At 40.5% G+C, this 22,733-nt stretch overlaps 1 protein-coding gene across 1 annotated transcript in view; it reads left to right on the top strand.

Moving 5' to 3' along the window:
* Nucleotides 1-21,856, top strand: part of med13a (mediator complex subunit 13a) — an 87,407-nt gene extending 65,551 nt beyond the window's left edge. Inside the window, exons 11-30 of the mRNA XM_082157127.1 lie at nucleotides 982-1,012; nucleotides 1,271-1,392; nucleotides 1,672-1,762; nucleotides 2,117-2,325; nucleotides 3,159-3,358; nucleotides 7,567-8,483; nucleotides 9,098-9,265; nucleotides 10,688-10,911; nucleotides 11,433-11,622; nucleotides 11,814-12,216; nucleotides 12,363-12,582; nucleotides 13,318-13,509; nucleotides 14,303-14,526; nucleotides 14,763-14,905; nucleotides 15,220-15,378; nucleotides 16,148-16,333; nucleotides 16,474-16,631; nucleotides 16,848-17,012; nucleotides 17,803-17,903; nucleotides 20,665-21,856. Of these exons, the coding sequence (XP_082013253.1) occupies nucleotides 982-1,012; nucleotides 1,271-1,392; nucleotides 1,672-1,762; nucleotides 2,117-2,325; nucleotides 3,159-3,358; nucleotides 7,567-8,483; nucleotides 9,098-9,265; nucleotides 10,688-10,911; nucleotides 11,433-11,622; nucleotides 11,814-12,216; nucleotides 12,363-12,582; nucleotides 13,318-13,509; nucleotides 14,303-14,526; nucleotides 14,763-14,905; nucleotides 15,220-15,378; nucleotides 16,148-16,333; nucleotides 16,474-16,631; nucleotides 16,848-17,012; nucleotides 17,803-17,903; nucleotides 20,665-20,797 (4,236 nt within the window). The 3' untranslated portion in view covers nucleotides 20,798-21,856. The remainder of the gene's footprint in view (nucleotides 1-981; nucleotides 1,013-1,270; nucleotides 1,393-1,671; nucleotides 1,763-2,116; nucleotides 2,326-3,158; nucleotides 3,359-7,566; nucleotides 8,484-9,097; nucleotides 9,266-10,687; nucleotides 10,912-11,432; nucleotides 11,623-11,813; nucleotides 12,217-12,362; nucleotides 12,583-13,317; nucleotides 13,510-14,302; nucleotides 14,527-14,762; nucleotides 14,906-15,219; nucleotides 15,379-16,147; nucleotides 16,334-16,473; nucleotides 16,632-16,847; nucleotides 17,013-17,802; nucleotides 17,904-20,664) is intronic.
* Nucleotides 21,857-22,733: the final 877 nt, after the last annotated feature.

Raw genomic sequence — 22,733 nt, 5'->3', positions numbered from 1 at the left:
CATGGCGTAATGAATCTCCGCATAGTGTGCGGCTTGCATTGTAATGGTGGCTCTGGGAGGTGCAGGTTGCGTGAGGGGCAGGTTAAGGGTCTGGGGTGGGTTTCTAAGGTGCTGAGGGGAAAGCTGCTGTCCCATTAGCCTGCTCTGTTATCTTATATTACAAAGTTATTTGTTATGCTGTGCGTGGAAGATTTGGTTAATTTGGTGACAAAGTATAAATATGCTTCCACCCTTCCTCTCTTCCTCTCTTTGGTTGTCTCCTGTTTCTCTCCTTAGCTGTCACTCTTTTACTCTTCTTTTACCATCACCTTTCTGATTGGTCACTTTCTTCTCTGTGATTAATTAAAGGTGTTCTAAGCGATGTCACGCGTTTTTTAAGCGATGTCACACGTTTTTTAGGCTGAAACATTTTTTGTTTCAAAAAGTGTGGGTGGGGGCGGGGGGGGGGGGGGGGGGGGGATGAGGAGGAGGGAGCCTCCGTTTGTTTGACAATACTTCGAACGTCAACAAGAAGTGACGTCACCCAGCATCGTTTAGATCACCTTTAACGTGATCATGAACTGATGCACTCTGGACTGTTTTATTGTGTTTTATGGAAGTTAATCATTGAGTGCTCGATTCTTATATATTGACGACTTCACCCGAACATTTTTTTTTAAATATGGTATCTACTTCTACATTTAACTGGTTTTACTCAAGTCAAAAATATTATTTAACATCACCTAATCAACATAAATACATTAATTTATACCAACAAAACAATTTTTATGGGTGAAATAGAGTAGAAATAGCTCTTTAAAGTAACAATTGCAGGTTGCCACTTTTTAAAGTGGATATGTTTTGGTTTTTCTCAACTTGCTTGCCATTGATATGTGCCAGAAAGTACATGTTGGACCCTGCATATATAATCTAACATAACCTTTGTGTATGTGTGGCTTATATATTACATTTTTAAACCTATTTTATTTTGCTCTCTTGCAGGGAGAAGATGGCAGTGCTGCTCTATCAGATGGTAAGGATTGTCCTGTTACACTCCAGTGACTCTCTCATGAACCCTCTCAAACCATGAGTCCATTTATTTTATTTGAAATAGTTTCCCTGTTGACAGCCTGGGCCGGTTTAGTGTATTGTTGCCCATAAAGGTTAAATGTGTTCGCTTGGTGAGGGAAAGGGCTTGTCCTGATGTGGTCTCAAGCCCAGGCTGTGGTTACGCTAGATAAAGCTGGAGAACAGGACCATGTTAAGCTCTTTCTCTTTCTCTCTTGCTCAGATGCTCAGCGGGCTGCGGCCAATAACCGGGCCGCTTCCACCAGCCTCATACATGATTCAGACCTGGCAGTCTCCATCAAAGACCTGGACAACCTCTTCAACTCAGATGAGGATGAACAAACAGTCAGTATCAAGCCGTATTTCTGTCTCCCCTGAATGGCTTTGTGTCACTGTGAATTTTTCTCACAATCTGACGCGAGGACTCAGAGTTCATCGCCATACATTATTAGAAGTAGAAATATATCATCTGTACTCAAAATAATTACTGTTAAAATTGCCATTGCTTTGCTATTGGAAAATAAGGGTATGTTGTAATGGAAATGTATTTTCTTAAGAGAAATTGCTGTAATTTGAATGAAATCATAGTTTTGATTTTTGGCTAATTTGTGTATTTCTCCATAGCCTGGAGCACGGAGAGCTGTAAATGGAGCAGATGAGAAGTTTGGCAGCAAGGAGTCGAAGCCAGCCACACTGGACCCTGTCTCCTGTATAAGTGAGCACAGTCTCTGTCTCTATAAATATACAAGATTTACTTCATCATTGAACTCTGTATACTGCTCCCTGCTGGCCACTGTGACAACTTTTACATTGCACGCAGACAAGCAGGGACAACATGCATATGTTTCTTTGAGAGGGAGCAGCATATTCATTTTCTATTGCAATTGGAAACGTTTTTTGTATAGATTTTGACAATAATTATTTTTGTTTTCCACAAGAATAAGTAGGAAATGGGCCCATGAGATGACTTGAAACGACATACTTGTCATGGATGTACTGCCTCTCTGTACCGCCTCCTTCTATCCTTTCACTTACATGTCATCTTTCTCTCTGCCCATCCCTCCCTCAGGCACGGCTGATCTACACCAGATGTTCCCTACGCCACCGTCTCTAGAGCAGCACATCATGGGTTACTCCCCCATGAACATGGGTAGTAAAGATGGCTGTATGGAGCCTGGCTCTGGCCTCAACAATCTGGACGGCTCTACTGTTTTGGGTGGCCAGTTTAAAATCGAGGTGGAAGAGAGTTTCTGCAGCCCCAAACCTTCTGAAATCAAGGTGAGATGCTGTGTGCAGTACAAGAAGTTTCCAGCGTCAAGTCATTTTTCTGTCCTGACAGAAAGCGAAATGTTGTGCAGAATGACACAATCACAGCCAATCAGAATGCACTTCATGCTTAATATTAGGATTTTTGTTTTTGCAGGGACACAGCTGTTCTAAGATATAAGCTTGTGTGCATTTTAGGGGTTCCTTTAGTTTTTTTCCCCCCTTATTGACAACCAAAGTTTGTTAACCATTAACAGACAAGATTATGTTAAATTAGAATTACATATGATTAAGTGTCTGTGACCCATTAAAAGTAACAACAACAACAAATTCCCAGGTGTTTAGTTTTACATGTGTAAATAGCAGCATAAACAACAGAACATGAGGATTCATCATATTATCACACACCTGCAGTGCTTCTGTGAATGGAGAAAAACATAATAAAATGTATAAAAGGAATATATAGACCTATACGCAAAATATATTTCACTTCAATAATTAACAGATTAACAAAATTAAAGACAAAACTGCGACAAGTAGTATATGCTGAGATTTTATTGTGAGTGTACACAAATAAAAGTAAACTCTTAACAGTTTAGAATGATCTCTTACTCTTACCTGAACAGTCTGTATTGTATAAAGCGCTATATAATTAAAGGTGACTTGATGACTTGTTAATCGGTCAGAATACTTACTGTCGGTTAACCAGTTAATTATGAGCGTCCTGAGAGCATTTACTCATTTTTTTTGTTACTCTTGTGAGAGTCATTTCTATTGTTTTGCTGAAGAATATGGACTTATGCAACAGCGAATTTAACATTTTGTTTCTTTCTCTCTCTCTTCAGGACTTCTCATTTGTGTACAAGCCTGAGTTTTGTCAACCGTTTGTAGGCTGCTCCATGTTTGCCCCCCTGAAATCTTTGCCTAGTCAGTGCCTGCCCCCTATCAAACTGCCTGATGAGTGTGTTTACAGGCCCAGCTGGACTGTGGGAAAACTGGAGCTACTCAACTCTGTACCTGCTATCTCCCTTTTCAGCAAGGATGGGTGAGTTTCACATCTGGGGTGACGCACACATTCATTGAACCTACTGAATGAACAACACAACAGAGCCAACAACCTCAGCCATTATATATATTTTTACACATAAAAATTGTGTATGCACTAAGGTGGTCTCACAAAGAAATGTCTGGTTCATATTTCGTCTGTGTGAAGGAATGAGCTGTGCCGTTTCATGTAACTATGTGACGCTCATGTTTTCAGCGCCTGCCGTGTCACAATATGAAGACTTGAACACATGAACATATCATAGCTGCTCTGAGAGAACGATTAATGTGCATTTCATAATTTTATTTGAGAAAAACTATTGTCAAATACACTGAAACTCGAAGGTCTTCACTAAAACCCGTCAAAATAAACTTTCGGTTTAACCTGAAAAAATGTACCCTTCTATAGTACAATAGAATGTACTTCTCATTATAACAATAACAATAAAAAAATAAAAAAAATAAAAAACAAACATTTAAAGGGATAGTTCACCTAAAAAGGAACATTTTGTCATAATTTACTCACCCTCATGTTGCTCCAAACCTGTATGAGTTTCTTTCTTCTGTTGAACACAAAAGAGGATATTTTAAAGAATGTTGGTTATGGGATCAAGTCAGTGATTTTTATTATTTGATTACATTAAAACTTTAATTAAATTGTTAGTTTTATGCATTGTTGATTACCATCTCTTTTGTTAATATATTTGTTAAAGACCTGCCGATTTCTATTTTCTTTCAAAGAACTATAATTGATAGCATATACAAACAAAAATAAATTTTTCTTCAATGCAAATTTTTTTTAATAAATAAAAAGACAAACAATAGCACAAATAAATGCAGTAGAATAAAGAGAGATATGAAATAAACACAGCTTTAAGTTTTTCAGGTGGGTATACAGTATATTCAGGTAAGAAATGCTACAGAAATGAAAGTAATCAAATGTAAAATAACACTGGATAGTCTTCATTGCAAAAATTAAACACGGATGAATGCTTACAACTAATTACTAAAGTTATTCAGTCAAGATCAGTGAGTGGTTTTCTCTTTTGTTTTTTGTTCTTTGATTAACATTGAAAACACAGACAGCAGCAGGAATATTAGACTGCTGTCACTTTAAGAGTTTATGCACGGATCCAATATACTGTTACAATGCTTGCGTTATCTTTCTCAACTAATTAGGTTCCAAAACTTACTGTGTTTAACACAATTTTGTGTGTATTTGACAGTTTATTTTGCACAGAAAGACACTCATTTTGGTATTTGCGACTCACAAAGTGCTTGAGACTGAGAGGCGGCTTGTGAGCGTCACTTTTTATAGATCAGTGGTCCGTTCGCTTTTGGTGTGAATGCGAAACCTGCAGGGATTAGTAAAGTAATGCGCAATACAGACAAGTGATGAGACGAGTGAGTGTGAGGAGGCGGCTGTGTGTCACTCTGCCGTCAGAGAGAATAGAGTGAGAACATGCACCTGACGTTATTCCCGCTGGCAACAAAACGGGACCGGCTTGGAAGACATGAGACTGACCGGCTGTTTACTGGTCTAAGCCGATCATGCGGAAAATCTTGATTTTCCAATCAATCTTGATTGATTTTTGATTATTGAAATTAGAAGAAACAAAACAAAAAATGGTTTCAAGTTTGTTATAATAAAGCATTTGTAAAAAAAAAAAAAAACTTTTCAAAATGACCTTTTCATTCATTTAATGGTCATTTTAACTGATTATGCTGATATTAATAATAATTGATTGTTTTATATCGTATATACTAGGGCTGCACGATGTGTCGTTTAAGCATCGATATCGTGATGTACGAATCCACGATAGTCACATCGCAGGATGTGCTATGTAGGCTGTCGTAGTTGATCCGTGATTGATTCATTAACCGTACGGGCCAGCTGCTCCCCGGCCCTTGACGCATGTGATTCGCGGATTAATTGCACAGCTTAACCATCATAGAGTGAAAGTTTATCATTTGCATGTGTTTTTAAGTCCTGTCAGTTTAACAGGGCGCATATAAGAACGAGCAGAGAGAGAGAGCGAGAGAGCCCCGGCAGCGCGCGCGCTCGCCTTTAAGGCCTATTTATACTTCTGCGTCGAACTGCCGCCGTAGCTACGTCGTAGGCTGTGTGTAGCGCGCGTACCCTTCGGCGTACACTGACGTGCACCTCTCCAAAAATGTAACAACGCGTCAATTCTACGCGGACGCAAGCGCTGTGATTGGTCTGCCAGAACCCCTCCCTCGGGGTTTCACATGCTCCCTAGGTGCGCGTCAACGCGGGCAACAACGCATAAGTATAAATTAGAAACCAACACGTTGCCTACGGCGTATAGGCTCCGGCGTAGGTCCGACGCAGAAGTATAATGAGGCCTTTACCGTCTTCAAACAACACGAGCGCTGTCTTGCTCTCTCTCTCTCCCTCGCGCATATTAATCAAAATCAATTGACACGATGATGTAGAACTATCCAGTGATGAAATGTTGACAAATCTTGTGCGATATCCTAAACTGCTGAGATAAACACAGCGCGTGCCGTAGACTACACGTCCGATTCGCGAACTAATGATTCCTTTTAACCGATTCAATTTAATGAATGGTTTAAACAACTGACCTGTCCAACCCTGAACTCACGAGACGTCTGAATTGGTGTATAAAAAAATCTGTAACACTTTACAATAATGTTCTATTTATTAAACTATTTAACTACATTAGTTAACATTTACTAATAGTAAACTGCACTTCTACAATATTGTTAATTTCAACATTTAGGCTATAGCCTACATTATTGAAATCAAAAGTTGTACAGTATTTGTTAACATAGTTAATGCACTGTGAAGTAACATTACCAAACAATGAACAGCTGTATTTTTATAAACTAAGATAAACAAAGATTAATAAATACAGTAACAAAAGTATTGCTCATGGTAAGTTCATGTTAGTTATTAGATACATTAACTAATGTTAACAGTTCAAACCATATCCTAAAGTTACAAACAAATAATTTACTCTAATTTAAATAATACTCTGATGTTTAAATCATTTAAAATGAGAATGTAAGTGTGCTTACCCCATTTTTGTTTGTAAGAAAAAAATAGATTTTTATATCGCAATATATATCGCAGAAAAATTAAATATCGCAATATCATTTTTTCCCAATATCGTGCAGCCCTAGTATATACCATGAAACCATGATATTTTTGGAGACTGTTATCATACCGTGAAAATCTCATACCGTTACAACCCTAACTGTAAGTACTAACTCATGTTCTGTGCAATCAGTACACACCTTTTGTTCTTAGTAATGGCGAATAGAGAATAAAAGCGAAGAACAGGTGTTAACACACTAGTAATTTGGCTGTCAAATCCATCTGCTGCCACTTTCCTTTTATTTTCTTACATTTAAAGCTGCTTATCTCAGAGCTTCTTCACTGTCCTTACTCAAACAACTGTCATCTGGATTGCTTTTTCATCTGATGTTATGAACCGGTTTTCAACTCAACTACTCTTTCATTCTATTAGGCTGAAGTTAGGGTTGAGTTACACTGCTTAAATGCATTGTGTTTTTATACTGCGGCAATATCGAAGCAGATGAAAAAAAATCCAAAAAAGTTCTTTTCATAAATTAATCTCAGAGAGCAAAGAGAACACTGTGTTCTTGAACATCATATTTGATGTCAGTAGAAATTCAGTGAACTCGAGAGAGAGGAGGGTAGTGTTACGAATGGTCGTTGACAGTGATAAGTCTGGTTGTAAAGTCTACGATTGTTTAAGTCAGTTCAAAAGCCCTTTAAGAGCTAGTTAGGCGTCTTTTATAACCCACAGCAGCTGGGGGAGAGGGCCACGTCTTCAAATGGGGGACCTTCAAACGCCTGCCTGTTTTTAAAGGCCACCGGGAGCCACACTCGGCATTCTCACACACAGACACACAAACACGGTCCATGTGGCACAAGCTGTGCTTTCATTTCTTGCACAGCTGCCTGTTGGACCGTCTGTCTAAAAATAGTTTCTTCTCCCTCCCCCTGGAGGTCTTCTTAGGATACAAGTACAGTACTGCAGCTCATAATATATGTCCACTGTGTTATATCCAATAATCTTTTTTGTTGGTGAGAACAGGATTGACGAGACATTTTAAATGTCGCTCATTTGTTGTAGGGCTTGATTTCAGTGATGCCCAAATTACCCTCTTGTCTTTTTTCTGCTTTCTTCACTCTAGTGAAAACAATGCTATGGAGCAAGAGTACATCCAGACGTATACACCCACTCAAACCCACACGCCATTCTTGTCAAACAGCGCCCCGCCCAGCAACAGTGGCACAAACATCCTCCCGTCCCCTGCCACTCCTCGTTTTTCAGCTCCTACCCCTCGTACCCCACGGACACCCCGGACGCCCAGAGGCCCAGCCAGCGTACAAGGTTCCCTCAAATATGAGAACTCGGACCTGTACTCGCCAGCCTCAACACCCTCAACCTGCAGGCCGCTTAATTCTGTGGAACCTGCGACAGTTCCCTCCATCCCCGAAGCACACAGTCTATACGTCAACCTCATCCTGTCGGAGTCTGTCATGAACCTGTTCAAGGACTGCAACTTCGACAGTTGCTGCATCTGCGTATGCAACATGAACATCAAAGGTGCCGACGTTGGCATCTACATCAGTGACCCCAACATGGAGGTCCAGTATCCCTGTACTTGCGGCTTCAGTGCCGTTGTCAATCGGCGCTACGGTAATGGCTCCGGCCTCTTCCTGGAAGACGAGCTGGATATCATCGGACGGGGTTCGGATGTGAGCCAGGAGGCGGAGAAGCGCTTTGAGGCGTTACGGAGCATGTCGCTGGAGAAGACAGGGGGTGGAGGCAAGGATCGAGTCCCGGATGAGCTTATCTCTCTCCTGCAGGATCAGTGCACTAATCCCTTCTCCCCCATCCTGGCATTGGACCCCGAGGGACTGTCTTCCCAAGGGCCAGGGGGCACCACTGTACCACCATGTGTGCGTGTAGAGGAGAGGGACTTCCACAACGACTGTTACCTGGCTCTAGAACACGGGCGGCAGTTCATGGACAACATGTCCGGTGGGAAGGTGGACGAGACTCTGGTGAAGAGCACGTGTTTGCACCATTGGGCCAAACGCAGCGGTAAGAGATTAGAGCACATTCAACGTTTGTTCACGTCTTTTTTTAAAAAACAATTCCTCTCATTAAGCTGGTACATTAATTATCACAGATATAATCACTAAAAGAGGAAGACAATCACATATATACAATTTAAAATAGTCATAACAACTTGGTCACAATTTACCCTACTTACTTTCATACACATTCCTGGTCTTATTGTGTCTTACAGTTAATTGTTCCCAGTCCTTCCTTTTAGAGTGTTGACCAAATATTTCCACTTATGTGTTGTTCTAGTAATGCATTGACATTTCGGCTACCAAAAATATTTTTCATATTGAACAAAAGTAGTTTTGGAGTGCAAACTTTTCCACTTGTGTTTTTGGCTAAATGAAAACTTAATTTTTGGATATGGTGTTTTTCATAAAAAATATTTTGTTTTGGTGCATCACTATATTCTACTCATGTTTATATATGATAGTAAATATTGAATATTGACAGATTTAAGTGTCTATATTAAACTATATTAAAATTCTCTCTCTCTCTCTCTCTCTCTCTCTCTCTCTCTCTCTCTCTCTCTCTCTCTCTCTCTCTCTCTCTCTCTCTCTCTCTCTCTCTCTCTCTCTCTCTCTACACAGCGGTGGATGTGAGCGGGCTGTGCTCTCAGGATGTGTTGAGAGTTCTTCTCTCTCTCCAGCCTGTTCTCCAGGATGCCATCCAGAAGAAGAGGACCGTTCGCTCGTGGGGAGTCCAGGGGCCTCTCACATGGCAGCAGTTTCACAAGATGGCTGGAAGAGGGTCTTACGGTGAGCAACAAGGGTACTTAAAAGACTAAAAAGGCCAACACAATTTTTGGAGGGGAAATGTTCAAAATCATTATTGTTATGGATAATTATGTATTCAAGATTGTTAATAGACTTTGAAACTGATGTCAGGGGGAATCTTGATACCGCTCTCCTGTAATGGTTATGCACTATGCAATTGATGTTGCGCATGCGTGTTGCAGACCATCGCACTGGTGCCAGTACCAATTTTCCTGACTGATAAGTGATCCCATTTTTGATGCATATGAGAAACATTAAACCACAAACGTGCCAAAAGCGGAACGAAATCGTTTGAACCGCGCCACAGACCATTTATCAGATCAGCTCAAAGCACACCACAGTGTGAGCTTAGAGCGAATGCATTTACTTGCTGACCGTTTCAATCACGCCACCACTAAACAGCACTGTAAGATCCAGTGAGAATTGTTTGAATTTGGCACAGAGCTCTCCCATGCAAACCACAAATCAAATGCCTTCTGATTTAAACTAGTTTAAAGCCAGATGAAACAGCGTTGAAAACAACATTTAACAGAAATCAGGAGTAACATTGAGTCACAACAACACAGTTAGAAAGCTTTCAATCCACAAGTTACCAACATTCATCATGATTTACTGTAGTAATAAACCATGGGATTGTTTTCATAACTGAAACCATGGGATTGTGACAGAAATGTGGGAAATTCATATACAATTGTATTCTATTATTAATGTTAGACATTAAAATGGATTATAATTACAGTATTTTTTATTAAGCTATAGCAGTTTTTGTGCATTTGTATTATACTAAATGTCTTTAGGCTATTGTTTTTCATAACAAATGCCATAGAAACGTTACATGTTAGTCAATGTTACCATCCGTTAGTTTTGATTGTAGGAGAAAATTAGTTAATTTTTAACCTTTTTGCTCTTTTTTCAATTTTAACTGGTTTAAATTCGTCTTTGTGTCAACGTCACAGAATGTGACGCTTTATTGTATAATAGTACGGTGATGACTCATAAACCATGTGTATATTGTGTTGCGCGTAATGGTAATTTGCAGCTTGCATTTGCACTCCGCGGCTCACCACACCCAGTTTTGTAGCATTTTTCAAAACTGTGGTGAGAACTGACTTCTGCTGAAACAAATATGACCCTTTAATTTGTGAAATGCTCACCTGTTTGACGTGTTTGTCATGTTCTGATGATAAAACCACAATTAATTGTCTGGGTTCTACAACCTTCAATCAGTAAGCAAAAATCTGCCTTTAAACTTGAAAGAAATAAAGATTGGACATTTTATCGTGATAATTATCGATATCGGCTGATATGAACATTTTTGTTGTGATAATTTTTTGGCCATATTGCCCAGCCCTACTCTCCTGTTACTCTAACTCTCACTTTATTACCTAATTTGCTCCTCTCCAGGCACGGATGAGTCTCCAGAGCCCCTGCCTATTCCTACCTTCCTGGTTGGGTATGAGTATGACTTTGTGGTGCTGTCTCCCTTTGGCCTGCCGTACTGGGAGAAGCTACTGCTTGATCCCTTTGGCTCCCAAAGAGACGTAGGATATCTGGTCCTTTGCCCGGACAGCGATGCTCTCCTGACTGGAGCAAAGAGCTTCTTCAGAGAGTTGACAGCGGTTTACGAGGTAAGGGAGTTTGTCAATCTTTACTTTAATGTTCCACTCAGATTTTTGTCTGCCTCTATCCACCTTATTTTTCAACTAAGAAGTAAGCTATTTCCTGTGAATGTGAGACTTCCCAATTCATTAGCCGCTACAAATAAATAAAGTGCAGTAAACTGTAAAAGTATTTGCGCAACAAAACAGTGTGTTTATGATTCAGATAATAAACTAAAATAATGTGATAATAAATAGCACATTTCAACATCAATCAGCATAACAGAGTGTTGCTGTACTGCCAAAATAGTTGGAACTGACTGACACTGGAAGCCTTGCATGATCAAGTTAAAAATGTCCATGCCCACTCTTATGTTAAAAATATTGTGGATAAATACAATCTAACAATGCATTAACATGCAACCCTTTTTTTAAGTGATGTATAAAAATGGGTAGTTCGTGTTTGTTTCTGTGTCCACTGCACTCTTTCAGCATTTCCTGGCTTCCCTGTACTGCTTTCTTATTGGTCTCTTTGTGTTTCTGCCCAACAGTCTTGTAAGCTCGGTCAGCATCGACCAATCTCCAAAGTGTATGCTGATGGCATTGTTAGGGTAGGTGGAGCTGCTGCCAAGAAGCATTCAGAACAGCCAGTCAACGATTGGTTCCTGAAAGCGGCTGGTGGCAGCAGTGATGCATTTGCCAAGCTCAAGCTGTTTGCCCAAGTCTGCAGACATGACCTCGGTAAGACCATCTCTCTCATTCTCATTCTCATTCTCTCTCTCTCTCTCTCTCTCTCTCTCTCTCTCTCTCTCTCTCTCTCTCTCTCTCTCTCTCTCTCTCTCTCTCTCTCTCTCCTATTATTCCTATTGTCATGAAAATAAATCAAACAGTATTTCTCTCTAATCTTTGTTTTGTCCCTTCTGTTTCTTCAGCTCCATACCTCGCTACACAGCTATTGGACAGCTCCCTCCTCATTCAGCCAAACCCTATCCCTTCTTCCTCCCAATCATCTTCCTCGCAATCCTCCTCCAACTTACAAACCTCAATGGCCTCCGGAGGCTCCGCCCTCAACAACAACAGCGCTGCCAGCAACAGTGGCTTAGGCCTGTCAGGCAACACCAATAACACCTCCTCCTCCTCCTCAGGCCCTCAGGGCAGCAGCATCCAGTCTGCCAAGCCCAGCTCGTTCCCTCCCTATGGAAGCATGGGAGTCCAAGGTAACAGCTCCCAGTCTGGGGCTCTGGGCCAGCAGGCTGTCACCCAGAACTCGAGCCTCTCTGGAGACAATTCAGCCGTCAACAGCCAGACTCAGGGGCCATCTGAACCACCAGAGAGGTACGCAATGCATTTGTTGCTTTTTCCTGTCTAAATAGTGGCATCAGGTATACATTTACCCTGAAATTGTGATGCAACTCTTTAGAATATTCAGGTTTTGTTTTAAAAGCACATTTAAGACCCTTTCTTTTCCCCATTTTTTTCAGCACTATGGAGAGAGAAAAGGTTGGAGTTCCCACAGACGGCGAGTCCCACGCCATCATGTACCCACCTGCCATCATGATTTATGTTGTGGACCCCTTCTCATATGAGGAGGCGGAGCCAGGGACGTCACAATCAAGCATGTGGACAATGGGACTCCTCCGCTGCTACCTGGAGATGCTGCAGGTCCTACCAGCTCATATACGCAACTCTGTGTTTGTACAGGTAGGTACAGCCACTTTCCCTGATACTCTACAGTGGACACATCTTTAAAAGCCTATTTAACATTTCACAATGATCTTTGCATATATGCGAATGGAAGTCAACAGAACAAAAAGTCTAGCGCAGTGGTTCTCAACTAGGGGGCCTCAGAAACTTCCAAGATGACTATACATTTTTTAAAGTACGAGAAAATAACCATTAAAATTAGCTAATAATCTATACATTTTTATTTTAATTCACTGCCTCAACAAGGGTTCCCATGGTTTTGAAACGCCTGGGTATATGTGGAAGCCTAATTTTAAGAATGTGATTTCTAGATCTGGAAAGTAATGTAAAATCTTAAAACTCCATGGCCATTTTATAATGAATATACATGTTTGTATTTATGCCAAGCTCTAAAATATTTTATCAGATTGTAAAATTGAATAAAAAATATTCTGAAAATTATCTTTCATCTTTATCCAGTTAATTTAAGAACAAAACTTCATGTAAATTCATTGCTTAAATGTAAATTCATTGCTTAAAAAGAGTGGGAAGAACATTCTCTCAACTTAATTGGTGGGCCTTCGAATATTGTTGTGGACAATGGAAGGCCTTGTAATCAAAAAAAGTTGAGAACCACTGGTGTAGTGTGACTTTATTGCTACCGTTTCTTTCCTTTTTGACACCAGAAGAATTTATATAAAGACAATAATAAAACGAATCACTGTTTTACATCTGTGCACTTTGTGTTCTTAGATTGTCCCCTGTCAGTACCTGCTTCAATCTGTAAGGAATGAGGAGAGGCACCTCTACGCCCAACACCTCAAGTCTCTAGCCTTCTCTGTCTTCACCCAGTGCAGAAGACCCCTCCCAACCTCCACCAATGTGAAGTCATTGACGGGTTTCGGCCCCGGCCTTGCCCTCGACACCTCCCTCAGGAACCCAGATGTGAGTAAGGGTCCAGCAGTTTGATCGGTTGATAAATTCAGAAGCATTTGCCTTTCCATTGTATGGAACAGAGTAGCTCAGACAGCCACCAAAATGTCTTAAATCTCAAAAATATAAAGTGTTCCTGTTTTTAAAGTTACATTGCTAAAGCTCTGCCAATACCTTAGACTGACTGAGCTGTTGCTCTGCCATGTTAAAGTGCCAGTCCCTTGTGTCAAAATGAACACCCTGATTTGAGGCTCCCAGAGCCTGTGGTTCTAACCTCCTCCATAGAGCTCCTGCACCGCCAGCCCATTCAGACTCTTTAGTGGCTCTCAGTGCTGTATGAGAACTCGGTGACGTGTGGAGACTGTTACACTGACCTCCCTGTCCTGGAACAAAACCAAAGGGGACTCGAACAACCCAACAGTTCTCTTTCCATTATCTGCTTGGGCAGCTCCATGAGACCTCCCTAATGGGATCCGGCTTGCATGTTTTGGCAGCGGAATCCGAAAGCTCCACTTGCTCTCCTTTCTTCACCGAGCTATTTGTAGAATCCAATTTTCTCGCTCCACTCGCTAGCACTGTTTCTCCCACCCTACTTCCTTTCCCACTCACAAAAGAGATGTGACTACTTGGTGGGGTTTATTGATTTTATAAGAGAGGAAAAAGCTATATTGATGTGTGCACGGGTATGACCACCATTAGTCTGAGGTTGATGGTTCGACCTTAGACCCTCACTTTTTCCACTTTTTTGGGAGACAACTTAAGTTCTACCACTATTTTATTTTGACATTTGACTTTCTTGCCACAGAGACCAGAGTGTCTGCGATTGTACACGCCACCTTTCATCCTGGCCCCAACGAAAGACAAGCAAACAGAGTTGGGCGAGACTTTCGGAGAGGCGTCTCAGAAGTATAACGTCCTTTTTGTGGGCTACTGCCTGTCACATGATCAAAGATGGCTGTTGGCCACCTGCACGGACCTGTACGGAGAGCTACTGGAAACCTGCATCATCAGCATAGACGTACCCAACAGGTGATCTACAACTTTACAAGTGTTCAGTAGCATAGTGGGACATATAGGTGGCGCATTAACTGTCACATATCTAACACCTTTGTAACACTTTTACTTTAATCTCCATAATGTACCTCTTAAATATAACAAATTTACACATTTGACTAATTTCTAATCAGGTTTAAAAAATGTAATCATAAAATATGTAAGCCTTTGTTTTAGAGGTTTTATATAATTTTCTGTTTTTGTCATCTCAGAGCAAGAAGGAAAAAGGGATCTGCCCGGAAGCTGGGCCTACAGAAGCTTTGGGAGTGGTGCCTGGGTTTGGTTCAGATGACATCATTACCATGGAGAGTGGTGATTGGCCGACTTGGACGAATAGGTCACGGAGAGTTGCGAGGTAATGCCAATGTAATGCTTTTAGGCCTTTAGCCTTGGCGATATTCACAATACAGTTGGATTTGAGTTGTTACTGGTTTTTAAAAAAAGGTTGCCACATAAATGTGTTAATATTGATAAAAAAATTTAAACAATTCTCAAGAGAATTATTTTAGGTGGCACATTTCAAGCTAACTGCTCAATCAGCATCCTGGACCAAAGCAAATTAGTCTTATAATTCATTTTTAAAGTCACAAGATTTTTTAACACTGCAGTGCTAACATGGACATTTTTTCCCCAAGGAAGTAAATTTATGGTTTTCTTTTCCTCTTTAAGACTGGAGTATTTTACTTAGCAGAAGGAATCTGCAGTCAGTGTCTCGGAGGCTAAAGGAGAACTGTAGGCTGTGTGGGATCTCAGCAGCTGACACTCCCAGCATCCTTAGCGCCTGCCTAGTTGCCATGGAACCCCAGGGCTCATTTGTCATCATGCCAGGTAGAATCACACTTCCTGTTTCTCTCCGTATGGTGCGCATGTTGTCGTCCTCATTTTTATAGCTAGTTTGTTGCGTTAGCAGTAATTAGTGTGCATAGGTAGTTCGTTTTTGCTTCATTTGTGGCACAAAAGGGACTTGTGAAAAAGGTTTTTTTTTTTTTTTCTTCAAACTTTCCAAACAAGTTTCAAGAACACTTACATGCATATTAAACCGGAATAGAATGAAATACTTAAACAATTAAAAATTGCACACTTCAGCTTTAAAATATAGGCCCTGATTGCTGTAGTCATGCGTCTCTTTTCTGTGGATGTGAATGATAGCCTCAATGTGTCATAACGCATGTGTCTGTTGTCCCTATCTGATATACGCTCCTGTCCTGTGTGTGTCTCGATCTCATAAAACACTTTTCTACATTCCTATTGATTCCTGTGCTGGTGTGATGATACTGAAGATCGATGGCTTTATTTGACAAAAGCTTTTTATTCTGTCGTAGTATCAAGATGTATTTCATCTGATGGATTTTGCCCATCATTCACATAGCTTTGAGAGCTACAGGTTTTTTTTAATACTAGGATACCTATGCAAGGAAAAAACATTCTTGTTCGTATTGAATTAAACTTATTCAAAGTGAATTTTAATTTCAGACAAACCTGATTCACTGATGGAAGTAACTGCTAAGAATAGTACTTCCATCCATGAATCCTTGTTTCTCTTGAGTTCATTTTCAGTCTGTCATTTTTAATCTTTTCTGTCCCTTTTCTTTTCCAGACTCTGTGTCAACAGGTTCGGTGTTTGGTCGAAGTACAACTCTGAACATGCAGACGTCCCAGCTGAGCACCCCGCAGGACACGTCTTGCACACACATCCTGGTGTTCCCCACCTCTGCCTTTGTTCAAGTCAACAGCTCCAACTACCCGCACGAGAACATTGACCTTGCCTTCAACCCTGGAAATGGTGAGTACTTTTTTTCCTCCAGTCTATTTTACTTGGTAGCCCGTGTTTCTGTCCCACTTGGAGATGTTGCAATATGAAATCGTTGTACCAGATTTAATGTCATGTTTATACAAATCCTTGAATCCTTGCTTTATCTCTAGATGGATCGGATCCAATCAGTGGCATCTTTGACCTCCTGGAGCAGGAAGGTAACGACCTGGTTGATCCTGACATCATAAGCATCCTCCCTGCCTCACCCACCACGTCACCAGTTCACTCACCTGGATCCCAGTACCCCCATGGAGGAGATGGGAGCAAGGTAACTGAGAGTCAAGTTAATTTACCTCTAATAAGGAACAAATAATCAGAATATTCTCTTGCAAGACCTTGTAAAGGTTAATGACATGACCTTTGAATAGAAGACACAATGGATAAGATTAGTTGATAGAATAAAATATTACTTTTATCAGCTTTTTAAGGTTTTACGTGATTAACTGAGTAACTGACATCTTCATGTCTTTTCATCTTTTTTCAGGGTCAAAGTACAGACCGTATGGAGTCTCACGAAGAAGCTCCCAATATCCTCCAGCAGCCATTAGCTCTGGGCTATTTTGTGTCCACAGCTAAAGCAGGTCCACTGCCTGACTGGTTCTGGTCCGCATGTCCTCAGGCACAGAACCAGTGTCCCCTTTTCTTAAAGGTAACTGCTCTACTCATAATTCAGAAATGCTTCTCTTGAAATTTGTACAATTTATATTGCAATATTTGTATAAATCACATTTCCCTAGCAAATCCTGATTCATCCCCCAAAAAATACTGCATAAAAAGTGCAAAGTAATAATTTTTTATCTGGCATTAGACTTTATTTATTATTATTTTTTATCTGGCATCAGCAGAGTGATTTGCCCAAAATATTTTGTCCAGAATGTCATTTTCTTGTTGACTTAGAGTATCGCCTCCTTGTGATACTGCACCCATCTACCTGTCATGCTTTGTCCAGGTCACATGAACTTCTGTTTCCCCCTCATGCAGCATTTATAGAGAATCCTGCAATGAGGGATTTTTAATAATTCAGTACTCAGGGATTGGGCCAGACTGCTGTTGGTGTGTATAAGAAAGACAAAGAAAAAAAATAGGCTGTTATATGTATACAGTATATAGAGAGAGGGAATTGAGCTCACAAAATGACATGATTTAAGGCAAAGCATTTGATTTGATAAGCAGCTGTTAGTGTATTGCTGACTTGTTGACTTGTACACAATTGAAAAGTCTGGAGCAAACTGTTCCTTAATTAAGGAAATTGTAAACAGTGGTATGAATGTTTCTGGCGTCTCATGTTTACTTGTTCATGGGCTTGTCAGTTTAATTCATACCAGGCCCTGACAATGAGAGCTTTGTAACTCCGCTTTGTAGCTTGTTTTGGGTGGGCGTGGATTAATAGATGCTGTCGGCTGAAAATTTCCTCTTGCCTCTCTCCTTCTCTACTCCAGGCCTCTCTACACCTCCATGTGTCTTCAGTGCAATCGGATGAACTTTTGCACAGCAAACACTCTCACCCGCTGGACTCCAACCAGACCTCTGATGTTCTCAGGTAACGCTCCTCTTAAGTGTTTGAAAAGCTATCTTCTAGTGCAGGGTTCCCAAACTTTTCCATGACAAGGCCCCCCAAATACCACTAGGTTCTGGCCAAGGCCCCCGTTTTGCAGGATGTGTTATTGAACCCATCGACAATACTAGGGCAAATGTAGAAATAAATAAATAAAACATCTAAAACATCAGATAATGTGATGGTGTTTAATACCAGCCAATCAGAAAGATTATAGAGATGCACCGATTACAATTTTCTAGGCCGATTCCGATTTTTCATCGAGTTTGACCTGCCGATACAGATTTTAGCCGATTCCAATTTCATTTTTTCTAACCACTTTACAGCACACACAAATATTTATTATTATATTTTTTTATAAAACACCACTTTTACCCAAACTGATTCATAAAAACAAGTTTAAATGGGTACTAGTGATGCACCGAAATGAAAATTCTGGGCCGAAACCGAAAACGTAGGATGCACTTGGCCCGAAAACCGAAACTGAATCCGAAAATGGCTTCTTTTAAAAACTTAAAAAGTGCTACTTTTAAAAATTATACAATATAATAAAACTTTTATTAACAGTTACATAACAAAACATAAAATATTTTTAACAATAAATATAAATAATAATAGCCTACCAAATAATATTATTCTTCAAGTTTTATGTTCCATCAAATAAAATTGTTTTTTAAAAGTTGTGCAAAAAAAAATCCACAATTTTGGAGAATTTTGCAGAACAAATGTTACATATTGCAACTTTGGTGTCCTCTCGTATAGGGCTGTCACTTTTGTGAAAAAATCCTGTTCTATTTTTGAGACTTAAAGTGTTCATTGAATCGTTAGAAAATTGCCTATATTTGGCGTTGATCCGTTTTCAACGCCAAATATAGGCAAATCCACGGACAACTAAACAGGCATTAGGACGAACGTAAAGAGGGCGCTTGAGACGCGCACAAGTCAGCAATGTGGACTGCCATAACATCAATGAAAAACATTACTGAAGGCTATATATTATGCACTATATTATGCAGAAATAGGCTATGTATGTATGTGTGTGTGTGTGTGTGTGTGTGTGTGTGTGTGTGTGTGTGTGTCAGAACCTGCAGTTGCTGTGTGACGCGCGTTCGCTGCGGGTGTATCGTGACGAGCTGGACGCGCTCCGAGAGAAGGCCGTTAAAATCGATTCCCTATTTTCGTTTTCGAAACTTGTGTTGGTTGGTCCGATCGATTGTGCAATAAGTGACAGCCCTCTGACATGCTTAATCTTTGATAGGCAGACGCGTGATAACAGCTCGACCGTGAGTGAAACCTAAAGGCCAATTTATACTTCTGCGTCGAGTGTACGCCGTAGTGTACGTCGTAGGCTACGCACGTAGGCGACGCCGTCGTGAGCATTTATACTTCTGCGAATGTCTGTGTTGATCTGCAGTTACACCGCCGAAACGCTAGTTGGCGCGGGTGGGTTTTAATGTTCCACTGTGTTTACATTCCTCGCGGCTGTTTTGAGTTTAGGTTTCTACGAGCAATGGCGACTGAAGGAGTCATACAGATGGCTGTATTTCCGCACTTCTTCAAGCAATCTCTCGGTCACTTGTTCTATTTCCATGGCTCTTCACTGATCTTCGGAATTTAAAAATGGCGGGCGGTGCAGAGTGCAGAAGATCATTCCGGAAATGCGTAGGAGGAAATGCGATGCTATCCAGCCGACCAATCACAGATCTTGCGGTCCGCGTCGCTGCGACGCGTAGTTACATTTTTGAGGAGGTGCGCGTCAGGGTACGGCGAAGGGTACGACGTATGGTACACGTCAATGCGTATGCTACGCCGTACCTTCTACGCGCACCCGACGCAGAAGTATAAATTGGCCTTAAGCGCTTGCGCACGGATGGGAGGGGCGGGTGACATTCATTTTCGGTTTACGGTTTCGGCAGTTTTTTTTTTTTCGTCCCGAAACCGATAATGCTATTTTCGGCCGAACATTTTCGGCGGCCGAAATTTCGGTGCACCCCTAATGGGTACATTTTCTATAAATATTATTGAGTCTTCATTTTCTTTTCACATAGCCTACTCCAGTTCTTGTTAAAACACACTATACATGCAAATTATGTGCATTTTAGGTACTTTTTGTGTGAAATCATATTTATTTTGTCCATCAAAAGTGAGCTTTCACTTTAATTGAGCGTGAGCAGCGCAACGCAGCAAAAATAAACTCGGCGCCGAAACCCTCTGCTTCACTACTGCTCACGCGACACTCCTGCTTGACGCTCACGCGCTGCTCCTGCTCGCGGTGTGAATGCACTCATTGAACATGCACGGCAAAAAACATTCGCGCTGCTCACGCGCCGCTCGCGGTTGTGGTCTGAAACGGCCGTAATTCACAAGGTTTCCTACATATGCGTTCCGTGTGCACGTGTGATGCTGATGTTGGCGCAATGTTAATCATGCGGCGCCCGAGTGCATTTGACCGGCATAAAATCGGCATATGTCAGACTGAAAATCACGTGCAAATTGGCCAATTCCGGTCACCAGCCGATCAATCAGTTCATCTCTAAAAGATTAGCATTAAAAGTATAATGTTCAGATAGGCTATGCAACAAATTATTATAATGCTATTTCATAACAATACTCATATTAACAAATATTTGTACTTTTTTTTTTTCAACTTGCTGCGGCCCCCACTTTGAAAACCCCGGTTCTAGTGTATACAATTAAACTTGACGATAGCTAATATTGAATATGTCAAAATGTTTCTCTTTCGCAGATTTGTGTTGGAGCAGTACAACGCCCTTTCCTGGCTGACCTGTGACCCTGCGACCCAGGACCGCCGCTCTTGCCTGCCCATCCATTTTGTGGTGCTCAATCAAATGTACAACTTCATCATGACCATGTTGTAACACTTACAGAGCAGAACTGAGAACAGGACCTTATCAGGGAACGAAAAAAGAAGAGTGAAGAAAGGTGGATCTAAAAACAACCCAATGGATAACTATAGTGCTGGACTTTATATGTATGTGAGTTACAACGGAGATGATCTGGGTAGGCAGTCACTACACCTGAGACCCAGCACTGTGGAGGAGAATCAGGCATCTGGTGTTTATAACACTCACTCGAAGAGAAAGAGAGGATACGACAGAGGACGAACGTAGGCCTTGAATGAGTTTTCCGCAATGTGGAGGCCAAAGAAAGAAGACAAAAGTGCTTACTGGTGGTGTTCTACATCCCTGGTTCCACGCTACTTCGACAGTTGCGCGCGGATCCTCGGTTATCATGGATTCGGCCAGTTCTATAATCAACATGTATGGAGAAGGAATCTGTATAGTATCTGATGGAAAGGGACTTTGATGCTCTATGAAATGAGAGAATGAATTCTTGGTTTTAAGACCTCTAATTCCTTGTTTCTTTTGGATGGGATTATATCCAAATGAAATGCCTGCATCTGTCTTATTTATTGTAAGTTTTTAAATGTATAATTTGTCTGATTTCTTAACCTCTTTTATATATAAAAGTTCTAGAAGGTTTGTATTGCCTTCCTGCTTTAAAGCAATTGGTCAAAAATATATGTAATCGTCTTAATTACAAAAAACAAACCAACAAAAACCCACTAAAAAGATGAATAAAATAAAGTTGCGGTAGGTTGCTTTTAGAGTATTATTTTTTGTAAGGGAGACAGATTATTTGTATTGTCACGATGTACAGAGGAGACCAGATAGGGGGTTTCTGTCCACGCCTTTGCGTGTGGACACAATTACAGCTAAACTTTAGCTGCACGGGACTTGTACAGCAATGAAGTTCACTGTGTTTAAAAATAAAGAGGTACATTGTCGTATATTGTATTTTATACCACACATTTAGACACAAAAACGAAAAACTGCAATATATAAATAATTATATATGAATGCCGCACCGGACTTGGGTGGCACTGCTTCTGTTTTAGGAATAAAAAGTCAACTTCATGTTTTTTCCTGTGCTTGTGTTTTTTGGGGGGAGGGACTGTGATATAAAATCTGATTGTAGTGACAGAGACTTATGGCTTTGATTTGATGAAGATAACAAAGACCTATAATAAGCTTCTAGCCCCCCCTTAAGAAGTGAATTCATTTAACTTCACCTTGCCCTCCCTGATTGGCTCTCCTGTTTGCACCATTTCTGAGTGAAAATTTACACTTTTAGACCAAAATCACTTTTCTTTGAGTGTGACAAAGAAATGTGTGGTGTAAATGGACTTTACAATCTGATCTGGGTACTTGTTGAAAATGCAGTGTTTGTGCACAGAGAAAGATCTATTTCCTGTATCTTACTCTGTTCAGAATAAACTGTATGCTGATATTCAAAGACCCTGGGATTTCTCTTACCTCCCACACCAGTTCTACATGCTTTCCAAATGCAAGTGTGTGATGAACAGCATGTGAAAAGCTATAGGGTCAAGCACCTGAAGGTTAGAGCACACCGACATTTAGTTTACTCTGATGAAAATCAACTTAGTGTGACAATAGACAGAACTATAGTATGTGAGAAGCATACTAATTGGCTATTTGCAAACTACCACCTCAAATGTGTTTTAAGGTACCTTTTCATGACAAATCCCATATTTCGATTTATGCCTAATGGAAAATATAATTACATTGATCTAACCATTCTTTTGTAGGTTGCACCTGTTTACTATGGTATTTACACATTTAAATGAGTTACTATGACAGCTGAAGTAAATCTGAACACAAATACTACATTTACTGAGCTTAAAACTATTGTTAAATTTTAATAAATATAATAAAAGGTTAATATTACTTCTTAAATCTGGAATACAATAGAAAACATTTGAATGGGAAAAAT

Source organism: Leuciscus leuciscus, assembly GCF_965113295.1.
Source record: "Leuciscus leuciscus genome assembly, chromosome: 24".
Taxonomy (NCBI): Eukaryota; Metazoa; Chordata; class Actinopteri; order Cypriniformes; family Leuciscidae; genus Leuciscus; species Leuciscus leuciscus.
The sequence above is the reverse complement of the archived record's forward strand: the minus strand, read 5'-3'. Positions and strand labels throughout refer to the sequence as shown.